Source organism: Mobula birostris, chromosome 4 (assembly GCF_030028105.1).
Source record: "Mobula birostris isolate sMobBir1 chromosome 4, sMobBir1.hap1, whole genome shotgun sequence".
In the NCBI taxonomy this organism is placed as follows: Eukaryota; Metazoa; Chordata; class Chondrichthyes; order Myliobatiformes; family Myliobatidae; genus Mobula; species Mobula birostris.
The window spans coordinates 51,653,214-51,672,445 of NC_092373.1; the positions used below are offsets into that span (position 1 = coordinate 51,653,214).

A 19,232-nucleotide genomic window follows, 5' to 3' on the forward strand; every position below is an offset into this window, starting at 1 on the left:
CGGGTCCAGTGAGATGGAGGAACTGAGGGAAATACATCTTAGTAGGGAAGTGGTGTTAGGTAAATTGAAGGGATTAAAGGCAGATAAATCCCCAGGGCCAGATGGTCTGCATCCCAGAGTGCATAAGGAAGTAGCCCAAGAAATTGTGGATGCATTAGTGATAATTTTTCAAAACTCTTTAGATTCTGGACTAGTTCCAGAGGATTGGAGGGCGGCTAATGTAACCCCACTTTTTAAAAAAGGAGGGAGAGAGAAACCGGGGAATTATAGACCGGTTGGCCTGACATCGGTGGTGGGGAAAATGCTAGAGTCAGTTATCAAAGATGTGATAACAGCACATTTGGAAAGCAGTGAAATCATCGGACAAAGTCAGCATGGATTTGTGAAAGGAAAATCATGTCTGACGAATCTCATAGAATTTTTTGAGGATGTAACTAGTAGAGTGGATAGGGGAGAACCAGTGAATGTGGTATATTTGGATTTTCAAAAGGCTTTTGACAAGGTCCCACACAGGAGATTAGTGTGCAAACTTAAAGCACACGGTATTGGGGGTAAGGTATTGATGTGGATAGAGAATTGGTTGGCAGACAGGAAGCAAAGAGCGGGAATAAACGGGACCTTTTCAGAATGGCAGGCAGTGACCAGTGGGGTACCGCAAGGCTCAGTGCTGGGACCCCAGTTGTTTACAATATATATTAATGACTTAGATGAGGGAATTAAATGCAGCATCTCCAAGTTTGTGGATGACACAAAGCTGGGCGGCAGTGTTAGCTGTGAGGAGGATGCTAAGAGGATGCAGGGTGACTTGGATAGGTTAGGTGAGTGGGCAAATTCATGGCAGATGCAATTTAATGTGGATAAATGTGAGGTTATCCACTTTGGTGGCAAAAACAGGAAAACAGATTATTATCTGAATGGTGGCCGATTAGGAAAAGGGGAGGTGCAATGAGACCTGGGTGTCATTATACATCAGTCATTGAAAGTGACATGCAGGTACAGCAGGCGGTGAAAAAGGCGAATGGTATGCTGGCATTTATAGTGAGAGGATTCGAGTACAGGAGTAGGGAGGTACTACTGCAGTTGTACAAGGCCTTGGTGAGACCACACCTGGAGTATTGTGTGCAGTTTTGGTCCCCTAATCTGAGGAAAGACATCCTTGCCATAGAGGGAGTACAAAGAAGATTCACCAGATTGATTCCTGGGATGGCAGGACTTTCATATGATGAAAGACTGGATCGACTAGGCTTATACTTGTTGGAATTTAGAAGATTGAGGGGGGATCTTATTGAAAGGTATAAAATCCTAAAGGGATTGGACAGGCTAGATGCAGGAAGATTGTTCCCAATGTTGGGGAAGTCCAGAACGAGGGGTCACAGTTTGAGGATAAAGGGGAAGCCTTTTAGGACCGAGATTAGGAAAAACCTCTTCACACAGAGAGTGGTGAATCTGTGGAATTCTCTGCCACAGGAAATAGTTGAGGCCAGTTCATTGGCTATATTTAAGAGGGAGTTAGATATGGCCCTTGTGGCTAAAGGGATCGGGGGTATGGGGGGAAGGCTGGTACAGGGTTCTGAGTTGGATGATCAGCCATGATCATACTGAATGGCGGTGCAGGCTCGAAGGGCCGAATGGCCTACTCCTGCACCTATTTTCTATGTTTCTATGTTTTGTAAGTGCACATTTTTGTTTTTAATGTACTAACATTATTCTTGTTGGTAAAATTATGAATTTGTTATTGCCATACACTAACATACATAATCTGCCTTGACAAAATATACAGCATTTTCAAGAGGTGAGACAATCAGCCAGAAATCATACACATTGGCACAACTAACCCAAGGATCAGGTTCTGCTTAGTGAATATGGGGAATGAGGGAAGAGGTTGAAAAGTAGGAACTCGAGGGCAGTAGTCTCTACTCACCTCCAGTCCTATATTCTAGTGAGAGTAAGAATAGGAGTATATGGCAAATGGTGGTAAAATGCATGTAGGGGGCAGCAATTCAGATTTATTTTAACCACTTCCATCTCTTCTGGGGCAAAAGTGAACTATGCAAGAGGAACAGGCTGCACCTGAACTGGAGGGAGAATAATATCCAGGCAGGCAGATTTGCTAGTGCCATTTGGGTGGGTTTAAACTAGATTGGCAGGGATGGGATACCAAGTACCAGGAAGGCAAATGAAAGACCTGAGAGTGATGCAGAAGCCAATGATAGCAAGTTGAATAGGCATGACAAGCAAAAGAATGACAAGGAGCAAGAACAAAACATTGATTTAAATTGTATTTACTTCAATGCAAAAGACCTGACTGGTAAGGTTGATGAACTTAAGACTTAGATAGCTATGTGAGACTGGGGATATTGTAGCTATTATAGAAACATGGATAGGGGAGGACAGGACTGGCAGCTTAACATTCTGGTGTGCAGATGTCTTAGATAGATAGAGTTGGGGGGGGGTTGTATTGTTTATTAAGGGGAATGTCACAGCAGTAGTCAGAGATGAAATTATTGAAGGATCTTCCAATAATGCTTCATCGGTGGAAAAAGGCATTATCACATTGTTGTGATTCTACTATAGGCTCCCAAACAGTCAATGAGAATTAGAAGGGCAATATACAGAATTGTATATACAATATCCTAAAAGAGGCCCACAACCTTGTTGTAGGGTTTGGAGACTTGCATGCCTGAATGACCTGGAGAGCTATTTTGGTGAAGGTCAGGGTTCTATGCTTTGAATCTTGGTAGGGTCACTCATGCCAAACAGGTCAAAGGATAGAGGCCAGACCAATAGTGGTCTACTGGTCCTCCAGGTTTGGGGGTTCAGCTTAGGGCAAATAACCCTGACAAGTAAAACAAAATAGTTACAGAAACAGCAATGAAGATTACTTTTACATCTGTGATGGTATTCCTGAGTCTTGCATGACTGACAGTAGTGAAAACCAAGAGGAAGGAAGCCCTGAACACCACCAGAGATGCAGGACCTTTATTGCTGCCCTAAACGCCAGCGGTGAAATGGGCAATAAATAAGTTTTATCAAGTATGGAGAGTTGTCAGAATCATAGGGTTATCATAGGATCGGATTTTGTTATAGGGTGGAGTTTCTTAAGTGCATTCAGTAAAGTTTCCTCTGCCTTACTACTCTTGGAAAACAGGGTGGTATAAATGACTGACGTGACAGTGGGAGATCACTTTGGGAGCAGTGACCATCATTCCATTAGTTTCAAAATAGATATGGAAAGGGACAGAATTTGTCCACATGTTTCACCTCTAAACTGGAGCAAGGCATATTTTGATGGTATGAGACATAAGGCCACAAAATTGGTTGGTTTGTGCAGGTTGTTTGTGGGCAAAGGTACATTAGGAAAGCAAGAGGCTCAAGTCTGCATCTTCCTGTTATATGAACAGGATACTGAGGCCCTGGACATGCAACAGAGGAGGCATGGGTCAGGTAAAGGCAGCAGGTGTCAGGAGAATCACTGGAGGAGGAGTATAGAGGATGCTGGAGTATAGTACTCAAGAGGTAAAGCAGGAGTATATTAAATATGTTGAGTAAAAAAGAGTGTAGTCGATAAAAAAGCAAACAAATCTTTTTGCACTTGAGTAGCTCGTTCTGATTGACCAATCTCCCCAAATGTATGAGTGGTCTGTATTGTTACACCACTCTGAATTATACCCATATTAAAAGGAGGATACAAGATTCAATGTATTTGAAAGTAGACACCAAATGTGGTTGGAGGTTCATACCAGTGAAGAGAGAACTGGTGCTGGCTGCTTCTGAAGAGCTCTACAAATTAGTTTCAAATAAGATTTTGCCCCAAACACATTAGTAAACCCAGTAAATTCAACAGTTAAACTCAGTAGGTTAAACCATGCTGGCTACAGCAGGTGTTGCATTGGAAACCATCAGCTATCTGAGCCCCAGACTTCTGAGCTCACTCAGCCTAATCACCAACCTTGTCAGAAACAGTAAATGCAGGTGAGGGATTGAGCTATTACAAGTTTTTTTGTGTTGAAGGTATATTGAAAATTTTAAAATTGTTTTGAGGTAGTTAATATATTACTTTTCATTATCAAGTCAAGTCACTTTTTACTGTCATTTCAACCATAACTGCTGGTACAGTACACAGTAAAAATGAGATGTTTTCCAGGACCATAGTGCTACATGAAACAATACAAAAACTACGTAAGAAAAAAACACAAAAACTACACTAGACTACAGACCTATCCAGGACTGCATAAAGTGCACAAAACAGTGCAGGCACTACAATAAATAATAACAAATAATAAACAGGACAGTGGGCACAGTAGAGGGTATAGTAGATTGGTGTCAAGCCAGGCTCTGGGTATTGAAGAGTCTGATGGCTTGGGGGAAGAAACTGTTACATAGTCTGGTCGTGACAGCCCGAATACTTCGGTGCCTTTTGCCAGATGGCAGGAGGGAGAAGAGTTTATATGAGGAGTGCGTGAGGTCCTTCGCAATGCTGTTCGCTTTGTGGATGCAGCGTGTGGTGTAAATGTCTGTGATGGTGGGAAGAGAGACCCCGATGATCTTCTCAGCTGACCTCACTATCCACTGCAGGGTCTTGCGATCCGAGATGCTGCAATTTCCGAACCAGGCCGTGATGCAGCTGCTCAGGATGCTCTCAATACAACCTCTGTAGAATGTGGTGAGGATGGGTGGTGGGAGATGGACTTTTCTCAGCCTTTGTAGAAAGTAGAGACGCTGCTGGGCTTTCTTTGCTATGGAGCTGGTGTTGAGGGACCAGGTGAATACCAAGAAATTTGGTGCTCTTAACGACCTCTAAGGAGGAGTCGTCAATGTTCAGCGGAGAGTGGTCGCTCCGTGTCCTCCTGAAGTCAACAACCATCTCTTTTGTTTTGTTTACATTCAGAGACAGGTTGTTGGCTCTGCATCAGTCCATTAGCCGCTGCACCTCCTCTCTGTATGCTGACTCATCATTCTTGCTGATGAGACCCACCATGGTTGTGTCATCGGCAAACTTGATGATGTGGTTCGAGCTGTGCGTTGCAGCGGAGTCATGGGCCACCAGAGTGAACAGCAGTGGACTGAGCACACAGCCCTGGGGGGTCCCCCGTGCTCAGTGTGATGGTGTTGGAGATGCTGCTACCAATTCGGACTGACTGAGGTCTCCCAGTCAGGAAGTCTAGGATCCAGTTGCAGAGGATCTAGAACTATTCAGGTAATCTTTAAATAAAGTTATCAGAGACCTTTAAAAATAGCTCAAAGACTTTTGACAGCATTAAGCTCCCAAAGTCCATTGGGTGTTCAGGGTATACTCTACTTCATAGGACACTTCTTAGTTATAGAAGGCGGCTTGTTTGGCCTTGTACATCTGGAAAATTTCCAGGCAGACCGACTGGCGCAGCAGGTGATGAGTCCAGGTTGGGTCATGCACAACCAGGCCCAGTGTCATGACTAATGAGATTTGGTAAGCTATAAACCCCATCCTTGATGTTGCAAAGCTATTAACAGAATCATAAAAAGGAACTTGATTGAGATTATAAAGGCAAAACGACGTGTCATTTATTCAATGCAATATTAAACCAATGCATGAATCTATTAGCAAACCCAATTCAAATTCTGTCAATTGGCAGCTAACTGGTTATTAAAACATTAAACTTTAAGCACAGAATTCTCACAATACACTGCAGCTCGTTCCCCAATATATAGCTATATTCATTACATATTAAGGTAATAAAATGTTTTTGTTCTTTTTCGTAACTCAGCCACTTGTACAAGAAATTGATTTCCTGCAACACATTTAGCAAAATTGTGAAATTGCATAAACTGACTTCCAAAACAGCAAACAGTGCAAATCAAAACACAAAAAAGAATATTTACCAATGATGCTCTTGTCTCTTGATATGCAAATTGAACAGTTGGCACTCCAAGATGATTTATGAAGAAATCACCGTTTCCTTCCACCTGAATTGAGTTGACCTTTTTTTCTGAACACTGTTCTTGACTTGTGCAATTTGAAGAAAATATCTGTTAAATAAATCAGCAGAATGAGAATGTAGTTTAATGCTAGAATCTGTCAAACAGTAAATGCAAGCAGAAATTACAGAAGTGTGAGGAATTGCAAATTTTATGTTAATAATTCAAAGGGAACAATGAATTCTGAATCCCTGAAGGACAGACCCTCTAGCCCACCAAGGCTTTTTTTTGAAGAAATAGATGGCCATTTGTGAATTAAACCAATATATCATCTGAGACTACGCAGGGAATGAAAACTGCTGTTTTCTCTAATGATTACAAAAACTCAGAATGTGCCATGACACCAAGGAATAAGAAAACATCGAACATATTGCGCTATAAATTCTCTAACCTATTACCAGGTAGCAGTCATTCCATTTTAATCCAAGGGGGCACTACAGGCAAATTATTATATAAATGAGTACAAAGACCAAAATATCCTTTGTTTAATGTACCAAGCAAGGTGAGATGAGAGTGACTGTCCTTGATATCAAGGCAGCAAATGTCTGACCAAGTGTTACAACCTTTCTTAACATGAACTTGTCATCGTATGGATGCATGCAGTAACATCCAGACAAGTGATCTATTTAGCGTGCCTCTAGCTGCCACACTGTTGGAAAAGGGCATTTAAAGAGAGAGAGAATGCAGAGAAAATTCATCAGAATGTTACTAAGATGAAGTTCACCATGATGGAATGTTTCAGTTATGAGGAGAGACTGAACAGGCGGTATTTGTTTCCCTTGGAGGAAGCTGTGGGAGATTTGATAGAGGTATGCAAAAATTAAGAGACACACGAATAGGGTAAATAGTAATAATCTTTGACTCATGGGAGATGCCCCTGAAAACCAAGGGTGCATAAGAGGAGGAAAAATACTCAGAGGGAATGTGTGGAGAAGTTTTTCACCTAGAGGGTGGGAGCAATCTGGAACATATTGTCTGAGAAGGTGAAGGCAGGTACTTCCATAATATTTAAGAAGCTCCTGGACAGACACATGAATCACTGAGGTATAGTCAGCAATGTAACAACAGTGGTAAGTAGAATTAGTATAGGTACTCAGTGGTCAGCATGGACATGGTGTGCTGAAGAATCTGATTGTGATTCTAACATTCAGGCACGGGCTTATAAGTGGTAAGACCATAAGTCACAGCATATCAAATAGCAGATCTGTTAATAGTTCGGAGGGTTGTGTACTCAAGAGAATCATTTTCAGAGCATTAATTGGGAACTTCGTCTCAAGAAGCTTTTAGATCGTATGCGTTCAAAGCTATCTGAAAAAAAATCACGCATGTGACGTCATCCAAGCAGCAGAGAAATGACGTTTGTATATAAATGAAGAGCTTTTTAGGATTTGTCGAGGAACATCAAAAAGAATGATAGAAACATAGGGTGAACTGGAATCCATTCGCCTGCTTTTGCTTTCTGCGACGAATGACTGGTTTATCTGCAGCTTGTGGGTATGCCATTTTAGCTTATAGGAATTGTACCTGTGATTTGGAAATCCTTTGTGTTTTAGAAATCATTTGTAATCTGGAAATCTTAAACAAGATAGGAATCCTCCATGAGTTTTAGATGTGTCTTAAGACTGCTTGGAATTTAGAAATGCTATATTTGTTTTCCCAACACTCTGAAAACTAAAGTTGTCAGATATTTTATTTCACTGGAGAAATGCTGATTCAAATAGCCGATAGAATATCTGGGCCTTAATAATTATGCACAGGCATTAACTGTGCCTGTATCACATTACTCAGTTTCAATGCATCTGGAAACTTTCAAACACATACTACAACAACCATGTCAGACATGATTTTAAGACTTTTTATTCATGCATTTACATTGAAAGGACTTTATTATATTCACTCTAAAATGTTGGAGACGTACACTACTAGTACAGATCTGATAATAGAATTCATTTCCATAGACGGATACCCGCATATTGAAATACCTGTACTTAGTCAAAATTCACGAGGTGATCTGAGATGTGCAGCAGTCGGAGCAACAAAACTGTTCCCATCAAGCATAACCTATCCTTTTCAAGTTTGACTTTGATACATTGTTAGAGAATGATATGTAGGAAAAGAGAGCAAGCAGGAATTTTACTCCTATTGCAAATCTATAAAGCATACATTTCCCGAAGTGGAAAGTCTCCTTCAGGCCAATTAGATATTAACAGAGATAATTCGTTACCCTCTCAATTTTCGATAGTGCTCACAAACTCAATTCCAACAAGCTGAACATATTTAAAAATTCATTTTTACAAATATATGCTTATTTGCTGTGTCCCAACTTGAAGATGTTTGATGATAAACTATGTCTTATTGATAACCTTTATGAGATCTATTACAAGCAGAACTGACAGAAGAGAAAAAAATGATTTTAAGGAGCTGCTCTTCAATTTCGCAACAGTGGAGCTCAGATCATTTATATTTAGAAGCTCATTTTATCAATATTGAATAGTGTTTAAACTAAATTGTAAAATAAATTCTTCCTGTTGGAATGCATACTTCTTGTGAATCAGCAACTTGTTCCAGTCTCTGAAACTGTTGAAGATTGTCATGATGTACCTGAAGATAATCTTAACTCTCTTTTTAGCTGCTTTTGTGAGTGACCTGGTAATGCAAATCAATTTCCACAATATACTTGATTTTTTTTCCTGTAATTTGCACCTAGCTTTGATGTTCTCTTGGTTTAACTTATTGCACTGCACTGTTAAAATGTTAGTGCGCATCAAACAAAGTTAAGAGGTTGTTAGCTGGAAATTATTCTGCATTAAAATGACGTATCAGTGTGGCACTCTGCAAGGCCTTAAAGGTATCAGTACACAAGGCTTTCCCTGTTGTAGTTCTACAGATAATGAGTAGGTTAAGGATCATGGAAAGGGAAGAGGACACAGGTTGTTCGGTGAGAGAGGATGTTATGAAGGGTTGCATGAGGACCATGAATCATAAGATGAGGCTCTGAGGGTTGGAAAAATAATTGGACCTGGGCCCGGTGGGATGGGATGTAATGCTGAGCATTAATCAGAGGCCCACATAGTATTATCAGCAATGGTGGAGAGGAATGCTGAGATAAATTCGTAAAGTAGGACTAATTTTGGCTACCTCCACTGTTAAGATCTGCTTTTATTTTGTGAGTTACTCATGTGCTCAAATCCACCTGTAAAGGATTCAATCACTTATCTAAGGAATGGTGTGACTGGTAATCCACCCATCCACCCTGTCCCTGTGCCCCTCCCCCATTTTATAATAACAATGCCTTTGTTTTTTTAATCAATAGGACTAAAATGGAGGCAATTTATTTTTTGGAGAAGTGGATATTTCAGACACATCTAATCTAAATTATTTAGAAAATAGTTCTAGTACTCTGTGTTCTGATCATTGACATTAAAAGACATTTAGACTGGTCCATGGATAGGAAAGTTTTAGAGGTATATGGGCCAAACACAGGCAGTTGGGACTAACTGACAGGTAACTTGGTTGGTACGGACAAGTTGGGATGAATGGCCTATGACAGCTTTGTGTCTCTCCACAAACATGCATGATTCTGCCTAGTGCTTCCAGAAATTTTTGTTCTTCATTCAAGTTGTCAGTATCTTGTAGTATTTTTGCTTTACATAGAGGCAAGTATCTGGAGATTTTAAAATAGTTATACCTTTGCTCAATTCTTCTCTTCCTGATGAATTGAGACATTCCAATATTCTTTCTCGTAAATAATTAGTTATTTGTAATTTTCAGCCTGAGAATAAATTTCCTTTGTCTGTTTTGTGTCTGCTTCTATCAGGCAGTCCATTATTTTCTAAGTCATTAAGAAATTCATAAAAGGGTTTACATTTATGGGATGACATTTGTTATTAACTTTAGTGTCTCTGTACATTAATCATTGACCTTCCCACAATGCCTTTGCCTGATTCAAAACGTACTGAATTGTGACTTTTTTGTAATTATTCTCCATATGTTGAATCTTGCTTTATTTGACTAAATAATGATTCTTTCCAAAGTAGGACACAGAGCTAATTGGTAATTTTTGGCATTGTGATGGCCATTTTTGATAATGGGCTGGATGCTGCTGTACCCCAACCACATCTTTCCCTCGTGATATGAGCCACAATACCTTATCAGCCTCAGTGCTGTGCTTGTTTGAGTTTTATTTGAGTTTTTTTTTAGCGCTGGAAATGGTTACATCCCGACACATGGGACAGAAGCAAGGTCGCATTGTGTATTCCACAGACCAGCAAATGCTGGCCGGTTTAGCGAGCAGAGCAGCGGACACCCTTGCTGAAATCCGGAGGAAAACACACAGAGGATGCAGAGGGGGATCACAAAGTCGAGGAAAGAGGATAGGGTCGAGACAACAAAGACTTTTGGAGAAGAGGAGTTCGGTGGGTAATAACCGTTCTGCCTGACCGGAAGTGCACTGAGAGTGGTAAGCGTAAAGGAGTTGGGTGCTTACTGTCCTGGTTAACAACAGATGGTGCAATCTGGGGCATATTACGATCGAGGAACGTGTTTGCAGATTGGATATTGAACTTTTTACTGTTTGACTTCGGCCACATTCCACTGTGATACAACACTGGGCGGCACGGGAGGTCATTCCTGCCTGTGGCCATCGAACGTGCAGCTCCTCCAGTAGAGGGTCAGACACCCTGAGCCAATAGACTGGTCCTGGACTTATTTTCCATGTGGCATAGTTTGCATTTTGGTGTTTGATTGTTGGGGGTTTTAGTATTGCTATATTTACGCTCTATTCTTGGTTGGTGTGGCTGTAATGAAACCAAATTTCCCTCGGGATTAATAAAGTATATCCATCTATCTATCTTGTTCTGTGAGACCATACAGGCTACGATCAGTAACTAGACAGTAAGTGGAATCTGCCTCAGTTCATCAACCTGCAATGTTATTTCTGTTCTATCCCTCCATTTTTCTTAGATGTTGCCTGAAATTATAACCAATATTCCAACTAATATTTTTGAGTTTTACTTTAGTGTACCAGCATCTACAACTTTTGTTTGCTTTTTTAAAAAATATTTCGATTAAGAAAGTGAATGCATGAGGCTTCATCACTAAGTCTGTAGATGACATCAAATTAGAAGGCATTGTTGATAGTGAAAAAGGTTATCATAGATGAAAGGTGGTTCTTGATCAGTTACAGAAGTGTGCTGAGGTGTAGCAAATGGATTTTAATATGGATAAGTGGAGGGTGATGCATTTTGGAAAGTTAAACCAGCAGAGGACTACTATGAAGAATGGTAGCTCATAAGGAGGTGTAATGGAATAGAAGGACAGAGGGGGTCTGTATTGATCTACAATTCCATGCAACTGAACCATTTGATAGGGTTATCAAGATAGGCTCATTCAGAAGATTGAAAGACTTGGGGTCCATGGTGACTTGGCCATTTGAATTCAGAATTAGCTTGCCCAAATAAATTAGAGAGAAGTGGTCAGTGGGACTAAATCTGGCTGGAGGTCAATGACTTGTGGTATTTTACAGAGATCTGCACCAGGACCTCTGCTGTTTATAATGCAGGTTAATAACCTGGAGGAAAATGTGGATGGGTAGGCTAGTAAGTTCACAGCTGATACAAAGATTGGTGATGTTGTGGATTGTGTAGAAGATTGCCAAAGGATACAGCGAGATGTAGATCAGCAATAGGTGTGGGTGAAGAAATGGCAGATGGAGTTTAACCCGGCAAAATATAAAGTGTTGCACCTTGGCAGATCAAATGGAAAGAGGCAGTAGATCGTAAAGGGCAAGACCCTTCAACACTGTTGATGAGCAGAAGAATCAACAAGTCCAATTTTACAGTTCCCTGTACGCAGCTACACAAATTGATAGGGTGGTTAAGAAGGTCAATGGCACGCTTGCCTTTATTAGTTGAGGCACTGAGCTCAAGAGGCAGGAAGTTATGTGTTGCAGCTTTATAAAAACTCTGATTGGGTCATATCTGGAGTATTGCATTCGGTTATGGTCCCCTCCCCTATCAAAGGAAGGATGTGGAGGTTCTGTAATGGGTACAGAAGAGGTTTATTAGGATGCTGCCTGAATTAGAGGGCAAGTGCTGTCAGAAGAGGTTGGACTTGAGTTGTTTTTTGTAGAACAGCAGAGGCTGAGAGGGACCTGACAGAGATTTATAATATTATGAGGCATAAATAGAGTAAACACTAGAGGGCCTGCATTTAAAGTGGGAGGGGTTAATTTCTTATTTATGATACCTCTGCATTAAATTGAATTTAATGGTAAGAAAACCATTAAATCACAAAGCCAACATTCAAACAATTTCAAACTGCTTGCACTGGTTATCTTCCATTTTTTTAACTACTCAGTAGTGGATCTAAAAATAACATTTTAATATTTATCACTTCTTTGTCAAATATTGCACTGTACAGAATGGTCTCAGTTATTGAATTCTTAATATACTATATATGGAATTGTAAGGGTGCATCAGCGATTTTAACTTTCCTCTTCAATAAATCATTAGAGTTAATAAAAAAATAGACCTTCCTTGGAAGATAGGACAACCAGTATGACGAGTAACACATCAAAGGTTTAATTCAATAAGTGTTGCTCCTTAGAAATGTGAAAATACGATGCCCTTTGAAGCATTATGAAAGGTAAAGAGGTGAACAATTGACATGCTGAATGAGATTAATGGTATTGATAGAATAAAGAGAGAACAACTATTTCCTCTAGTAAGGGTCCAAAAAACAGATGATGGCCTTAGGATTAGAGCTCTGATGTTCACAGGTGATCAGAAAACACATTTCTTCATTCAGATTTGGAGCCTTTTCCATCAAAACACAATTTGGTTTAGATTACAAAACAGAAAACAAGCTTTTTATGCAAAGATAGAAAGAATACAGACTGCCTGGCAGATGTAGTTAAGACGCAGACAGCAGTCATAATCAGATTTAAGGGCAGAATTGGAAGCAAAACCAGCTTTGTTAACCTATGTTACAGATAACCTTTCTCAAATAAATAGTATCATCAACTTAGATAGTATCAACCAGCCAGTTATTTAAAAACTCAATTTATTTAGTTTTCTTTCAATGTACTGTATATTCTAATTTAGTGGAATTTTAGTAGTCTGTTGTTTTAAACCTTCATAATCTTAATAAATTAACATTTTTTATTAGATATATATCTGTCACTTTCACAATGCATGGGATAAAACCTTGCCTGGGGATAAACGGTGAAAAGTTCAAAATGTTCACGGGACGCAATGTGATTTGTTAAATTTCACAAGGGTCTGCCTTCTGTTACAGCTAAAGTTGTTGTACATCAAGGCAAATGAACCAAAATAAGCCCAGTCAGGCTGATTATGTGCAATACAAACTCAGACAGGAAAACCACCAGCATGCAAAGAAACAGCCAAGTAAAAAGAGAAGGAAACACTTAGAATATCTAATGAATAATTGTCAACAGCTATGCATCAACCAATCCAATATATCATTTATTGTTGGTTTCCTTGGTTGCTTTCAAGGTATCAGCAATTAAAATATTCAACAGCTAAAATACCTCAGATTAAAATAGGAGATCAAATGGGTGGCACAGTGGCATAGCTACTGTTCGCCAGAGGGGAGTGAATCTGTGAAATTCATTGCTGTGGAGGCCAAGTCAATGGGTATATTTAAAGTGGAGGTTGATAGATTCTTTAAGAGTAAGGGTGTCAAACGTCACGGGGAGAAGGCAAGAGAATAGGGTTAAGAGGGATAATAAATCAGCCATGATCGAATGGCAGAGCAGACTCAATGGGCCAAATGGCCTAATTCTGCTCCTACTGTATGTCTTATGGTAGCAGTTAGCAAAATGCTTTACAGTACCAGCAATCAGCAATTGGGGTTTAACTCCTGTCTGTAAGGAGTCTGCATATTCTCCCCGTGACCGCATGAGTTTGCTCCGGCTTCCTCCGATGTTCCAAGGATTAGTGCTAGTAGGTTGGCACCGGAGGCACGGCGACACTTGCAGGCTGCCCCCACAACATCCTGTGTTGGTTGTTGACACAGATGACGTATTTCACTGTATGTTTTGACGTTTCCATGTACACGTAAGAAATAATGCTAATCTTTAAATCTTTAATTAGCTTCCAAAGTACCACCTTTTTTCCCTCTGCTCTTCTAACCGCTCAACCACTGCAGGAGGTAGTTGAGGATTAAACCCCAGCCATTCATATATATTAACTTCACAGATATAGAAACATAGAAAATAGGTGCAGGAGTAGGCCATTCGGCCCTTCAAACCTGCACTGCCATTCAGTACGATCTGACTTGATTCTACTGAACCTAACCTATTTTAACCGCTGTTTCTACAGCTTTCATTGTTCTGTTGAAAATACTTGATATGTTTTGAATTTTAACCTCTTCTTACTTAAAAGCTTGTGACAAGTACAAGTCTGACTCTTTTTTTATTCATGATGAAATTTCACTCTTCACTGGAGCATAGATGAAAATTAGAATGTATTTATTTCAACAACAATAATTTTAAATATAAAACTGAAAGACTATTGCCCAATTTTATTGAAGTTTGCATTTTGCTCTAACTAAATATAGTCAGGTAGGACAAATTCTTGATTTAATACTTTCCCTTTAGCCACTATTATTCAAGTAAGTGAAATGAAGTGCAAAGTCAAAATGCTCGCAGCCAAATAGACTAAAATAAAGGGAGAGTACCTAAAGTATCCAAGATTTCACTGTTTCTTTTATTAAGCAGATAAATTTATTCAAATTTTACATAAAATTTCTGAGCAATGAATAGAAATACAGACATGAGGACAACATCTACACACTTGTGTCAGGTACTTGGTAACACCTGCCTCATAGCTTTGAAACTTTCAAGTTTAAACCGGCAATACCCAACAAGGATCAAAAGGCAAGTCTTATCTGCCCAAAATACCCTGTAAGCACTGTCAACCCCTGTCTCAAAATGCTTCATCCAAGTTTTGCCAGAGCTATTGGGGGAGTAACTAGGGAGAAATGAATAGATCACAATATTACACCCTACTTCAGTTAACAGAACAATGCTGGCCAGATTTTAATTCCAGTATTCCACCTTTTTTCCATTAATATCCAAGCAGATATCACATTAAAATTACCCCAATGAATCCTTGAATTATATTACATTGAAGAGTTGTGATTTGATTCCTTAATAGTCTAATCATTGGAGTCTAGCACTCTGTATTAGTCTCTGAATTGTTCAGTTAGATTATTATTATGTAACATACTTGTATGAATAATTGCACTAGCCATGGTGGGCAGCAAGTGGAATGCAAATCAATCTTCTCTCACAGCGTGAAGCTAGAAAGATTGATCTAGATCAATGATTGGACTGACAAATATGAATAAATGTTTACAGTAATTATGAGAGAGGGGGACGAGGGGTGGGAAGGTTGAATGACAACACACTTGGCCATTTTATTGTAACTTCAAATAAGATCTATTGTTTAAAAGCACACAGTAGATAATTATAGATATGCCTTTGTGCAGCCCCAGAGTGAGTCAGTTGAGTGAGGCATATATATTTTCATATTGTCAAACCAAGGAGTTCCTGTGGAGTGCATCTGTTAACGTTTTACACAAGGAAACTAAGAGTTGTTGCTTTACATTTAAGTACACGCCTGCTGAGATTTCCTCTGCTTTACAACTAATAATAAAAATCAACAGGAACAAGCTTGAAAACAGACCAGCTCCAGAAAAGCCCAGATACATGGAAAATAGAACAAATTTTTTGGCTCGTTACTGTGCTCTGAAGGATTTCTCCAATACCCATAGGTCATTAGAGATTGTCTACTTCAGTCAAATGACTGACAGTAGGACTCTGCCACTGCTAAAACGAATGTTTGAAAGACTAATTCCTTTCATTGGTCCAACATGATGTCCTAGTGGATGTTTCTATATACCGCACCATCAACAAGCAACAGCAATTTATTCCATTTTTTTAACTGAGTGCGTTATCTATTCTTTTTGAGTTTTCCATGCTTTCGTAGAAACATAAAAAACCTACAGCATAATATAGGCCCCTTGGCCCACAAAGTTGTGCCGAACATGCCCCTACCTTAGAAATTACTAGGCTTACCTATAGCCCTCTATTTTTCTAAGCTCCATGTACCTATCCAAAAGTCTCTTAAAAGACCCTATCATATCCGCCTCCACCACCATAGCCGGCAGCCCATTCCACGCACTTACCACTCTCTGAGTAAAAAACTTACCCCTGACATCTCCTCTGTACCTTCTCCCCAGCATCTTAAACCTGTGTCCTCTTATGGCAACCATTTCAGCCCTGGGAAAAGCCTCTGACTATCCACACGATCAATGCCTCTCATTATCTTATACACCTCTACCAGGTCACCCCTCATCCTCCGTCGCTCCAAGGAGAAAAGGCCGAGTTCGCTCAACCTATTTTCGTAAGACATTCTCCCCAATCCAGGCAACATCCTTGTAAATCTCCTCTGCACCCTTTCTATGGTTTCCACATCCTTCCTGTAGTGAGGCGACCAGAACTGAGCACAGTACTCCAAATGGGGTCTGACCAGGGTCCTATATAGCTGCAACATCACCTCTCAGCTCCTAAACTCAATTCCATGATTGATGAAGGCCAATACAAAGTACACCTTCTTAACCACAGAGTCAACCTGCAGAGCTGCTTTGAGCGTCCTATGGACTCAGACCCTAAGATTCCTCTGATCCTCCACACTGTCAAGAGTCTTACCATTAATACTATATATACCATCATATTTGACCGACCAAAATGAATCACCTCACACTTATCTGGGTTGAACTCCATCTGCCACTTCTCAGTCCAGTTTTGCATTTTATCAATGTCCTGTTGAAACCTCTGACAGCCCTCCATGCTATCCACAACACCTCCAACCTTTGTGTCATCAGCAAACTTACTAATCCATCCCTCCAGTTCCTCATCCAGGTCATTTATAAAATTCACAAAGAGTAAGGGTCCCAGAACAGATCCCTAAGGCGCTCCACTGGTGACCGACCTCCGTGCAAAATATGACCCATGTACAACCACTCTTTGCCTTCTGTGGGCAAGCCAGTTCTGGATCCACAAAGCAACGTCCCCTTGGATTCCATGCCTCTTTACTTTCTCAATGAGCCTTGCATGGGGTACCTTATCAAATGCCTTGCTGAAATCCATATACACTACATCTACTGCTCTTCCTTCATCAATGTGTTTAGTCACATTCTCAAAAAGTTCAATCAGGCTCGTAAGGCACGGCCTGCCCTTGACAAAGCCATGCTGACTATTCCTAATCATATTATACCTCTCCAAATGTCCATAAATCCTGCCTCTCAGGATCTTCTCCATCACCTTACCAAGGACTGAAGTAAGACTCACTGGTCTATAATTTCATGGGCTACCTCTACTCCCTTTCTTGAATAAAGGAACAACATCCACAACCCTCCAATCTTTCAGAACCTATCCCGTCCCCATTGATGATGCAAAGATCATCATCAGAGGCTCAGCAATTTCCTCCCTCGTGTCCCACAGTAGCCTGGGGTACACCTCATCCGGTCCCGGCAATTCAACACATCATACTTCCTATTTCTCATCTGACTGCTCTACTCCAATCTGTCCAACACTAATCATATCATAGAGTCACAGAAAAGTACAGCACAGAAACAGCCCCTTCAGCCCACCTAGTCCATGCCAAGCCATTTAAACTGCCTACTCCAATCGACCGTCACCGGGACCATAGCCCTCCATAACCCCACCATCCAATCTTATCTTAAACATTAAAATTGAGCTCGCATGCACCCACTTGTACAGGCAACTCGCTCTACCCTCTCGTGACCTTCTCAGTGAAGAAGTTTCCCCTCATGTTCTACTTAAACCATTCACCGTTAACCCATGACCTCCAGTTGTAGTCCCACCCAACCTCAGTGAAAAAGGCCTTCTTTCATTTACCCTGTTCCTACCCTTCATAATTTTGTCTACCTCTATCAAATGTTCTCTCAATCTGCTTTGTTCCAAAGAATAAAGTCCTAACATGTTCAATCTTTCCATATAACTCAGGTCCTCCAGACCCGGCAACATCCTTGTAAATTTTCTCTGTGCTCATTCAACCTTATTTACATCTTTCCTGTAGGTAGATGACCAAACCTGCACACAATAATCCAAATTAGGCCTCACCAATGTCTTATACAACTTCATCATAGCATCCCATCTCCTGTACTCAATAATTTGATTTATGAAAGCAAATGTGCCGAAAGCTTTCTTTACAACCCTATCAAACTGTGGTGCCACTTTCAATGAATTATGGACCCGTAGTCCCAGATCACTGTTCTACGGACTCATCAGTGCCCTACCATTCATGTATCAGACCTACTCTAGTTGGTATTACTGAAGTGCAACACCTCACTCTATCTGCTATTTCTCAGCCCATTTTTCCAGCTGGTCCAGATCCTGCTGCAAACATTGATAGTCTTCCTTGCTGTCCACTACACCCAGAATCTTGGTGTCATCTGCAAATTTGATGATTCCTGCGGCACTCCGCTAGTTACAGGTCTCCAGTCAGAGAGGCAACCATCTATTACTACTCTCTGGCTTCTCCCACAAAGCCATTGTACAATCTAATTTACTACCTCATCTTGAATGCCAAGCAAGTGAACCTTCTTGACCAACCTCCCATCTGGGATCTTATCAAATACCTTGCTAAAGTCCATGTAGACAATAAGGACTGCCTTGCCTTCATCCACTTTCGTGGTAACTTCCTCAAAAAACTCTGTAAGATTGGTTAGACACGATGTACCACACACAAAGCTATGCTGATGATCCTTAATCAGTCCCTGTCTATCCAAATAATCATATATCCGGTCCCTCAGAATACCTATAAAATAACTTTCCCACTTCTCATGTTAGGCTTACCAGCCTATAATGCCCTGGTTTATTTTTAGAGTCTCACTTAAACAGTGGAACTACATTGGCTATCCTCAAATCCTCCAGCACTTCACCTGTCGCAAAGGATGGTTTAAATATCACTGCTAGGGCCCCGGCAATTTCTGCACAAGGGAACACCTTGTCAGGTCATGGGGATCTATCCACCTTAATTTGCCTCAAGACAGCAAACACCTCCTCCTCTGTAATTTCTATTTGGTCAAAGTTGATGCTGCTTTATCTCACTTCTAGACTCTGTGTCCATAGTTTGAGTAAAAACAGATGCAAAAAAAAGATCTTTCCCACCTCTTTTGGCTCCATGCATGGATTACCATTCTGATCTTACAGAGGACTAACTTTA

At 40.4% G+C, this 19,232-nt stretch overlaps 1 protein-coding gene across 10 annotated transcripts in view; it reads right to left on the minus strand.

Annotated features, from left to right (window-relative positions):
- LOC140196330 (inactive N-acetylated-alpha-linked acidic dipeptidase-like protein 2) overlaps positions 1 to 19,232 on the minus strand; it is a 993,804-nt gene that overhangs the window by 153,390 nt on the left and 821,182 nt on the right. For all 10 annotated transcript variants that reach the window (XM_072255337.1, XM_072255335.1, XM_072255333.1 and 7 more), the window contains one exon: positions 5,860 to 6,006. In XM_072255337.1, coding sequence (XP_072111438.1) covers positions 5,860 to 6,006 — 147 coding nt within the window. The remainder of the gene's footprint in view (positions 1 to 5,859; positions 6,007 to 19,232) is intronic.